This window comes from Mus caroli, chromosome 5, assembly GCF_900094665.2.
Source record: "Mus caroli chromosome 5, CAROLI_EIJ_v1.1, whole genome shotgun sequence".
In the NCBI taxonomy this organism is placed as follows: domain Eukaryota; kingdom Metazoa; phylum Chordata; class Mammalia; order Rodentia; family Muridae; genus Mus; species Mus caroli.
In genome coordinates this window covers 105,922,548-105,933,785 of record NC_034574.1, presented here as the reverse complement: position 1 = coordinate 105,933,785, position 11,238 = coordinate 105,922,548, and the positions used below count along the sequence as shown (strand labels likewise).

Genomic DNA, 11,238 nt, shown 5'->3' with positions numbered 1-11,238 from the left:
GATACATATGCAGCTAGAGGCAAGAGCTCCGGGGTACTGGTTAGCTCATCATGTTGTTCCCCCTATAGGGTTGCAGATCCCTTTAACTCCTTGGGTACTTTCTCTAGCTATATTTTGAATTATTTTATTCCAGAAATCAGGTCCCTCACTGTTGTATCATTTTCTGGCCCCAGGGCATACTGGTATCTTAGCTGCTGCTGAAGTAAAACAACATGATAGGGGCAACTTGAAGAAGGAAGGATTTGTGTGTGCTGAGGTGATTCCACAATGTCCATGGCCATCATGGAGGGAGCATGGCAGCGGGCAGGCAGGCATGGTACTGGAGCAGTAGCTGAGAGCTCACATCTGCTTCACAAACAGGAGGTAGAGCACATTGGGAATGGCCTGCCAGTCCCCAGTGACACACCTCCTGCAACAAGGCCACACCTCCTACTCCTTCCCAAACAGTTCCACCACTGGAGATCTAGTATTCATACATATGGTGTTCAATTCCCAGCACCCACATGGCTGATCACAGCTGCCTGTAACTCCAGTCCCAGGGCATCTGATGTTCTTTTCTGGCCTCTTCTGGCACCAGGCACACACATTTATACACACACACACACACACACACACACACACAAGCACATGCATGCATTCACTCACATACACACACATGTGCAACATACACACATGCATTTATGCACACACATGTACATGCACATACATATACATTCACACACATGCATATACATATTATACATACACTTATGTACACACACACACACACATGTTGCACAGAGGCACATGTAGGCAAAACACCCATACATGTGAAATTTTTTAAAGTTAAAAAGTGAAGGAGTAAGGCAGACAGAGACAGACACCCAGTGAACTAGAGGAAAACCTGATAAGTTTGATCCTGGCAAGTTAAACATACAAATACATGTCTAATGATGTGTATTAGGTAATGCTACACATGTGTGCACACATGCTCCTCCTCAGAGCCTGGTTCTGCTCTCTGTGATCAAGGAGGATGCACTGTTTTGTGGGAGATTGAGAATTTCACTTCTGTAATTCAACACAATTATTTTAGGACCTAAATCTGCTGTGTAGTGCATAAACCAATAGTTTATTTCCCTCTGACCCCTGTATTGAGACACTGACTCTGAATAGTCTCAGATTCACTATGTAGAGCAGGCTGTCCTTGAGCTCACAGAGATGCACCTGCCTCTGCCTCGTTCAGCTTTTTTATTGCCAAGTAATATTCCATTAGCTGCGTGTCTTAGCAGCAGTTGTGGAAATGTGTATTATTTCTAGGCTTTAGCCATTGTGGAGAAGGCTGGAATCACCAGTCAGTCACATGTCAACTTTTATTTGGTTATATGCATGAACATTTCCGGGATAAGTGCCCGGGAACTGAATGTGGGTCTCAGGAAAGTTGAGACTTGAAGTTGTTGAACTTCAAGGTGCTGCCAGGCTCTTTGCTGTGCCTGGTTCATTCCCAGTGAAACATTCTGCATCTTCACTGACACAGGATTTGGTCTTTCCTCAGAGAAGCTACTCTGACAGGGTGTGGTAGAGTCACACTGTGATTTTAATCCCTTTTCATCTTGTATAAGTCCACTCATTTGTATGTTTGCTCATTGATTTCTCTTTTTTTTGGTTTGTTTGTTTTTTAGTCAGGGTCTCATGTAGCCCAGGCTAGTCCTCAGCTTTCTACATAGCTGAGGATGTCCTTTGTCCTTAAACTTCTGATTCTCCTGCCTCCGCCTCATACAAGTTTTTAGATAGTTGTTCTCTTTAAGTTTCTATTTTAGACTTTTGTTGTTGTTTTTTTCCAGACAGGGTTTAGCCTATGTAGCCCTGGCTGTCCTGGAACTCACTTTGTAGACCAGGCTGGCCTCGAACTCCGAAATCCACATGCCTCTGCCTCCCTTAGTGCTGGGATTAAAGGTGTGCGCCACCACTGCCTGGCTTCTTTTTTAGACTTTTGTTTATAGTGTGTGTGTAAGTAGTTGTCTGTGTGTGTATGTGCAGCATGGTGTGTGCCTGGTGCCCTCTGAGGTCAGAAGAAGCTGGTGGGTCCCCTGAGACTGAAGTTACACACAGTGGTGAGTCACCTATGGGAACTTGGGCCCTCACCAAGAGCAGCAGGTGTTCTTCATGCTAGCATCTTCAGCTCTTGCTTGGTGATCTCTCGTTCTCCAGTTGTAAGGAGCCAGCTTTGTGGGTGTAGGATTTCAGGCTTCAGCCGGTGGCGGTTTGCAGTCTGTTGTCTCAGGCTGGGGCATATCCTTCTCCCTCTTAAGGTCTAATGGCGAAAGGGAAGTTTTAATGTCCATGGGTTCTGTTTTCCCCATAAGGTTCCTTGTTTGTACTCTCATGTGCTGTATGGAGGTCAGAGTCAATGCTGACTGCCTGCCTGGACCAGTTTCTACTTTGTGTTTCAGTACTGGGTCTCACTGGCAGGTCCTAGCTGTCTGTCTGTCTCTGCTGCCCTCGGGGATAGGGTTATGGTTGTGTGTTGCTGGCCTGGATGTTACAAGGGTTCTGGAAATCTGAGCTCGGGTCCTCACATATTTTAGCAACTGAGCTATTCCACCAGGCCTGTAGCCCACGAGGATGGATGTCTTTGTTTAATCCCTTGGGGAGGGGGGAGAGGCTTTTAGTAGTTTAGTTTGAGAAGTTCTGTGGTTCTGTATGTTAAGTCTGAGATGCACCTCACTCAAGTCTATGGTGCATCTCAAAATATTTTCTGTGAATAGTGTTGGAGGAAGACAAGCTGCCGCTTTCTCCAAACCAGCAATTAAACATGAGAAATATTGAAGATATGAGCAGGAAATGAGGACATAAGTGTAGAATGGGTTTCTAGTGGCTAGAAAGGAAATGGGAGCTTTAAATAAAAGATAATTGAATCACATTGAAAACTCCTATGTTTAAGGGAATCAGACTCCTAGACTCTCACCAACCTTTATAGGAAGGCAGATCCCAAAGTCTCAGCACGGCAAATAAGGCAAGAATTGAAAGTTAGAACGGAATCAGTGCTAGGCTGGTGCTTACTGTCGGCGTCGAGAATGTTCCTGGAACAGTCTCTGGAGGTGTCAGGATAGTCCGGGAGTCAATCATAACACATGAGATACTGAATCAAACAGACTCTTTAGTTCCCCAAAGAAGAAAAGATTCCATCTTCCATAGGCAGCAAATCAACACAGTCCATGCCTCATTGAGCTCCGCCCCTTCCTTGAGGCAGTGTCTGACAAACTGAGAACTGAAGAACATTCAGTTTGCCCAGCTCCACTTGTAAATCTGTCCCATTTGAAAAGTCCATCACTAGTTAGCTGGTGTGTGTGTGTGTGGGGGGGGTGTCTTCCTCTTTCCCTCCATCAGATTTCAAAGGCTATGGCTGAGTGAGATCCAGTAAGGACCTGATTGAGGGACAGACATAGAGATGAAGGAGGAATGCACAGCCAGGTACAGTTCTCACATCCCAATGGTTGATGGTTGAAGGCCATGGTGAGTCAGGGGAGAGAGCACAAGTATTCACACTAATAGTGGTGATTAAGAGGCAGGCAGAGAAGTCAAGAAAACCCCATCTGGCTAGACCCCAGAGGGACCCAAGTGTCTTAAGCTTGCATTTAGGAGAAAACCCTGGTGGGGCAGGTTGGGACCTCAGATTAGGCAAGTTTTCTTTTCCTCCTCAGAAGCTTGATACAATGCAGAAAAGTATCCACAAGTTGAGTTTAATCAAGTTTCAAAGATTAACGCCCTTCAAAGACATCAGGCCATTTCAAGACAAACTCTGTACTCCAAGAAACTATTTAAATAGCGGTCATGGTTTCCTTTCTAGTTTTTGTGAGGGAATACTCCACTAAAAGCAACTCTGGGGAGATAGGTCTCGGTTAGCGCCTTCGTGCAGAATGGTCAAGGCAGCAAGAAGTTGGAGCAGCTATGGCTCCACAGACAAGAACAGAAGGACAAATCCTGGATGCTTTCATGCTGGGTCATTTTCTCCTCTTTTATTAGTATTTAAGTCTCAAGCCCAGGGGATGGTACTGCCTACTCTTAGGCTGGGTCTTCCTGAATCAGTTCACACGATCAAGTCGATCCCCCTTTTCCAGAGACTATCCTAATTCAGACAACCCCTCAGTGAGAGTCTACCCCAGGTGATTATTGATACAGCATTACAGTAATAATATATGATAACTCAAGTCCTGAGTATATAAAGAACTAAATAATAAAATACCTCCTCAAAGGGTAAAATATCTGGAGGTATTCCAGCCCAGAAGACACACCAGCAACAGATAAACTATTTACCATGTTTAGGTCTGCTCAACAGGGAAAGGTGTTTCTTGCCAAGCCTGGTGACCCGAGATTGAGCCTTAGATCCCACACTTTAGAAAGAAAAAACTGACTCCCTGTGCTTGTCCTCTGAAACACAAACAATATCAGGGTAATCTACTTAAATGGACCCACATACGTAGTTACAGTCAGTGCAAGTTGTCCACATACTTCAATTAAAAGGCAAAGATTGTCAAAGAGAACAGGGAAGCAAGGTCCAACTGTGTGCTGTAAGCCAGAAACTCAATTCAGCCAGGTAGGGAACACAGTATCTACTTAGCAGACCCCACCCAGACAGCAGCCAAGAGAAACTTGCAACAACCAGGTCTGGGTTTGATGAAAAGGACAGAAGAAGAAACAAGCGTGTGTAACAGACATCAGGAGAAAAAGCTTTACCATGATGGGTCCCTTGTCACTGAGGCATAGTACCCCCTGCTCATGTGTCTAATTGAGCTACAAGACAGACAATGCAGGTGGTATCGAAAGCAGACACAGACAGAGTCAGGATAAAATTTGAGAGTTCTGCATTTCCTACCACAGCAACCTACAGAAAAATAAGACAGGAACTCCGCAATCCTGAGTCTGGAAAATCTAAGTGGCTCTGCTACTCATCCTGACCCAGTGAGCATTTACCAGTTTGTTCTTCCGGTATCAACACATGTGCATTCTGCTCACACGCACACAGAAAACTCACAAATAGATCACATGCCGGTAGTCAAGCAAAGATCTTCCGTGTGTGCTTTCTAGCCACCATGGAATTAAGCCAGAATCAATAACTGATGTCTCCAGGAACTCAGAAACAAGCAACGTGTGTGTACATAAATTGCAGCACGGGGAGCAAGTATCAAGGGAAATTAAAAAGCTACGTGAGTGGGGAGAAAAATTAAGGCAGGTGTGTTAAGAGCCGTGGGATACAGTTACGTCAACATCCACAGGGAACTCAGTAACTGACAAGCTACCTTAGAAGGAATTAAGGTCGTTCCGTCTGGGTAACTCTTTATGCCAGAAAAGGAGCAATGAAACCAGACCACATGGTGCTTCCTCGAGGGGCTGGGTGCAGCAAACACAGATCTGTGCTGTTGGCTCTGCAGAGGCTCTAATGACTCAGTGGGGGAACTGATGATGGCCTCATCACACGACAGTGAACTGTTAGGGATGGTACGGGAGCTTCGCCTTTTACCCATGCATCAGTCTGAGGTGAACACTGTTCCAGACAGGAGAGCTACAGCTTGGAAACTTCTCCTTTTTGAAAGAGTTATTTTGTCATTTTAAATGTATGCATCTGTGCATGGGTCTAAAAGAGGACCTTGGATACCCTGGAACTGGAGCACAGGCATTTGTGAGAGGCACTGATATGGGGGCCTGGCATCACTTGCAGAGCCCTGGTCATCTGCAAGAGCAGCCAGTGCTCTTAACCACTGAGTTATTTCTCCAGCTCCCAAAGCTCTGAAACTTCTAAAGGGAAGTACACACGGCCTTGGAGGGTTTGAAGACGGCAAAACATGGATTGCCCATCAAAGGAATGATCGATAAATTGGAAGGCATCAGAGAAGACTTTAGGGCCAATTGGGGGAGCTGTAGCATAAACTTTTTGCAACCTACTTTAATAAGGGCTCAACCTCTCCTCTAGCCCACCACCCAGCAGAGGTAGTGGAAGAGAAACGTTATTAGGATATGGGGGAAGTGGCCCTGTTCAGCAGCAGTTCTTTGTGGGTGAGCTTGATCTTCTTTGTCAGCAGTTCAGTCCCGTAGCAAACACCAAACACAACTCAGCAGCTGCAGGCCAGTCCTCTAGGCAGGCAGACACCAGGCACAAACCGGCAGCTACAGTCCAGTGCTTTCAGCAGGCAGACCTCAGGCAGCTGTAGTTCAGTCCTAAAGAAACCACCAGGCTCACTAACTGGCCTGGGACGAGGCCGCTGGAGCAACAAGCTGCCACAGGAACCTCGAGAATAGTTAGTTCTTGGGTGAGTTTCTCTCAAAGGCAGTATTATAGTAAGTTGAGTTCAACAACACTATGTAAGGTGAACCAGTACATGCATGTCTTTATTGAAGAAAAGCAAGGCAGAGCAAACCAAACCAATGCTCAGTGCTCTTCTCTTCTCTCTTAAAGGGTCATATTTGTACTCCTTCATCATGGGTTATACTCCTTTCACGTGTTTGCTATACCCAAACATTTTTTCACCCATGTCTTCTTTAGGAAACCATTTTTTCACGTGTCTGCTTTAGCAAGACATCCTTTCACCTGTGTGCCCCAGCAAACCATCACTTGACATAACTGACTTTCCAAAGAACTAGAAGTTTCCACTTCAGGGGAAACCATAGAGTTATTTAGCCATCTCGATAGCACTTTCTTCCAGGCTACAGGAAGAAGTCTTACACCCAATAGCCAGGCAAACAGCCCAGTGAGAAGGCAGGTTATATGATTAGGCTCCTCTCAAAGGCAGACGTATTGATCCCTGTCAGCACATAAGACACGCTCAACCTCGCTGCTCATGAGGGAAGTGAAAGTTAAAATACAAACTGAAACACGATTGTCCACACACTGCAAGGTGTCTAAGGGTTAAAGAGGATGAGCCAAGTGTTGCCAGGGTAGAGGGGCAGCTTGAAACATGGCGGATGGTCAGTGGGGATATGAGGCCGTGGGAGCATATGGGACTGCAGGGTTCATAGTTTTCCTCCACAGATGGTATGATTTACCATGTGACCAGCTCACTCACCCCTCAGTATTTCCCCCATGAGAGATGACAACACGTGTTCTTAAAATGCTAGGGACATGGATACTTAAGACACTATCATTCATAACAATCACAAACTGGTGGCAACACGGCGTCCACAAAAGTGGAGGGATTAGCAAGCCCCGGGCTATTATTCCTTCAGCAACAGAAGCTTGGCTGGTGGAAGGCTAAGGGTGTAGCCCCTGGGCTAAAGAGAAAAGCAAGCACACGAGACAGCCAGCATGTAGGCGATGCAGGCCACAGTCTTGAGCTGCAGCGTGTGACCTGTATGGAAGGTCCCTGGCTACCTGGACTTCTGAATCTGGGGCTGATGGAAAACTTTGATGTCTATTGTTAGGACAAAGAGTTAGAGGGTGTGTGTACACATGCAAGTCTCACTCAACAGTGCTACCAAGATATGCATTTAATTATGACTTATATATCAAAAATATTTACCTTATGTATATGAGTGCACTGTAGCTGTCTTCAGACACACCAGAAGAGGGCATCGGATCCCATTACAGATGGTTGTGAGCCACCATGTGGTTGCTGGGAATTGAACCCAGGACCTCTGGAAGAGCAGCCACCATGTGGTTGCTGGGAATTGAACCCAGGACCTCTGGAAGAGCAGCCACCATGTGGTTGCTGGGAATAGAACTCAGGACCTTTGGAAGAGCAGTCAGTGTTCTTAGCCACTGAGCCATCTCTCTAGCCCTTTGAAAGGCTTTTTTAAAAAGTAATTCTCAGTGGGTAAAGGCACCCACTGACAAACCTTGCTGACAATGGGAATTACAACCCCAAACCCACAAGGCAGAGGAGGATTGATCCCCACACATTGTCCTCTGCCATTCACACTTGCACTGCGGGGAACCGACACATTGTTTGCCTGGCTATTGGGTGTCAAGTGTGGGAGTAGCTTGTACGCTCACCATTGGTGGCTCGCACACTTGCCTTTCACTCCAGGTGAGTCGATACTCACTTGAAAAGCCCACCCTTCTGTTTCCCGTCTCTGCCTCTGTTAGTATCACACCTCATGGCTCAGTGTGTCCAATGCTGTTTTCTGAGCTCACTGCTCCTGCATCTGGCACTTGGTTGTGCATTGGCAGTCCTTTCATACTTAGCCCCTGAATCTTACTTCTCTTCCTTCAGAAGCACACTGGGTGCCCCTGATTCCGTGTTGTTTCATATAAATTGCTTCTTGTTCCTGCATCCTGTGATCGTTCCCTCAGGGTCCTGATGGGCTCAGGCCGACTTTGTAATGAAATTTGGCAGGTCTTTGAATGCTCCAAAGGCTCAATATCTCTGTTCATAACCGTTTCTCCACTCTTTAGTCTCTCCCTCTCTGTGATTTATAATTCTCCCCGTAAATGTCTCCTGCATGATTTTGGAAGGTTTTAATTTCGAGGCGTTTCAGGTTTTTTATTTTAGTGTAAGTAGGCTCTCCTCTTTTAATCACGTTTTTGAATTGGTGGTGCATTGAAGTGATTTCAAAACACCAATCGTGTACCTGGGGTGGGGGTGGGGGTGGGGATGGGGGTGGGGGTGGGGGTGGGGGTGGGCTTTCCCTTTTTGTTTTAGGAAGAGACTGATAGGAGGATTCTCTGCAAATGTGTGAGGGTATGCATACGGTATACGTGTACATGCACCGGGCTGTGCAGGCAGTATATATGCGGCTATGTGCATATCTGGGGCTATGTGCAGGATATGTGTCCATGCATGGGGTCATATGTTGGGTATTGGTGTGGGGTGTGTACATGTATTTAATAGTGTGGGGTACGTATGCATAGGCCTGTGGTGTGTGTCCGTGTGTGTCCGTGTGTGTGTGTGTGTGTATGTATGGGACTGTGTGGGGTATGTGTGTGGTATGTGTTGTGTGTGCGTGTGTCTGCATGGGACTCTGGTATGTGTGATGTGTATGGTGTGTGTTTTTGGTGTGCATGGGACTGTGTGCAGTATATGTGTGGTGTGTATGATGTGTGTATGGTATGTGCGTGTATGCATGGGATTGTGTGGTGTGTGTGTATGGTGTGTGCTGTGTATGGTGTGTGTGTGAATGGACTGTCTGTGGTATGTGTGTGATGTGTGCATGTGGTATGTGTGTGTGTGTGTGTGCATACATGGGTCTGTGTATGCAGTATGCATGTGTGTGTTCACATGCGTACTTTAGAGAGAGGTGATACTGAGGGTAAGCTTTGGCATCTTCATGTGATACTCTGAACTGGATTTGCCACATTTAGAGTTGGTCCTAGGTCTTGAAAGAGGGTGGGTGGGTCTGGCGAGTCTGCCTTGGCCCCTATCAGTTCTTGGACAGCTCCTGCAGTTCTGGGTAGCACTGGGAGGACTCTCTCCATCAGCTGATGTCCTTGAATGGCGGTGGCCACCTCTTCCTCCCTCTGTAGATCAAGGTCACTCACATTGCACCTTTGCCGCAGTCTTTAGAACCTGCCACCGTATTGACTGATCTCCCTGCTGCTGTAATGGAATGCTGGAGAGAACCAGATGAAGCAGGAAAGGGTTCAGCTCACAGTTTGAGGGTGTTGTCCAGCATGGTGGGGACTACGTGGTCTCGGGAGGCTTCTGGGTGTGTTTGCAGGAACACGAAGCCACTTGCTCACATCTGGATGGATCAGGAAGCATTGGTGGGTCTCCCTGGCCTCTAGGTCCCAGCTCCTCCAAATTTCTCTGCAACCTGCGTCATCAGCCTATGAGGGGCATGTCCAGGGAGTCACAGCCATTCCCCTGTTCCAGAAGCAGTCCTCTGCTTCACTTGCTCCTTTGGGTCTGTGTGACTAGGTGCATAGCAAGAGAGGGGGAGGCTTTGTGTTGTATGTGCATGCATGGTTCTGTGTATAGCTTGAAGGTTGTGCTGGCTAGTTCTAAGTCAACTAGATACAAGCTAGACAGGAAATTCACTGAGAAGATGCCTCCAGAAATTCACTGAGAAGATGCCTCCAGACATTTCATTAATTAGTGATTGATGGGGGAGGGCCCAGCCCATTGTGGGTGGAGCCATCCCTGGGCTGGTGGTCCTGGGTTCTATAAGAAAGCAGGCTGAGCAAGCCATGAGGCACAAGCCAGTAAACAACATCCCTCCATGGCCTCTCCATTAGCTCCTGCCTCCTGGTTCCTGCTCTGTGTGTGTTCCTGTCCTGACTTCCTTCAGTGATTAGTTAAGCTTTCTATAGCTGTGAAGAGACACCTCAGGACCCAGGCTACTCTTAATAAGGAGAGCATTTAATTGGGACTGGCTTATAGGTTCAGATGTTCAGTCCATTATCGTCATGGCGGGAAGCAGGGCAGGGTGCAGGCAGACATGGTGCTGGAGAAGGATCTGAGAGTTCTACGTCTGGCTCAGCAGGCAGCAGGAAGAGAGAGAGACACTGAGCCTGGCTTGAGCTTCTGAAACCTCAAAGCCCACTTCCAGTGACACACTTCATCCAACAAGGCCACACCTCCTAATAGTGCCACTCCCTAAGCATTCAAATATGAGACTACGGGAGGGGGGGTGTTATTCTTATTCAAACCACCACAACTATGATATGGAAGTGTGAACCAAGCCAACCCTCCTCAACTTGTTTTTGGCCATGCTGTTTATTGTGGCAATAGTAACTCTGGCCAGGGTTAAAGTGTGTCGTGGCCAGGAAGGCATGGTGGCAGAGAGAGGTTTGTGGGTGTGGCTGCCAGCGCTTGAGGATGCTTGCTCAGCAAGTGAGGCTCCCAGCCACCCACTTCCTCCAGCTAGGTCCCATGTCCAGGACGTTTCCCCGGCTTCCCCAATCAGGGACTCAAGCTGGGGCACAGTAAACTCTGGAGCACGTGGAGGGCTGTGTGCACCTGAGCCCTGACAGCTACTTTTTATCTTACAGTATCCGGAGTGTGATGCAGAGGTATCTGGCAGAGAGAAACGAAATAACCTTTGACAAGATTTTCAATCAGAAAATCGGTGAGTCCTCCTCCTCCTCCTCCTCCTCCTTCTTCATCTGGAACTGTCGTGGCAGCACCTGCCCCTGGCTGCTGTCTGTCTGTCTGTCTGTCTGCAGCCATCCCATGAGTTTGAGGTGGCTTCTCATTGTGGATTTTATTTCTCTTTTCCTCACAGTTAATGATATTGAGGGTGTTTGCGTAATTAACCATTTCTAGATGGTGGTTGGAGAAACGTATATTTCGCATCCTCCATGTTTGAGAATGTTCTCCTGTAGTCAAT

At 47.1% G+C, this 11,238-nt stretch overlaps 1 protein-coding gene across 3 annotated transcripts in view; it reads left to right on the top strand.

Annotated features, from left to right (window-relative positions):
* The window catches only part of Grk3 (G protein-coupled receptor kinase 3), a 111,866-nt gene that overhangs the window by 22,724 nt on the left and 77,904 nt on the right, over nt 1-11,238 (top strand). For all 3 annotated transcript variants that reach the window (XM_029477562.1, XM_021163545.2, XM_029477561.1), the window contains exon 2: nt 10,901-10,977. In XM_029477562.1, coding sequence (XP_029333422.1) covers nt 10,914-10,977 — 64 coding nt within the window. In that variant the 5' untranslated portion in view covers nt 10,901-10,913. The remainder of the gene's footprint in view (nt 1-10,900; nt 10,978-11,238) is intronic.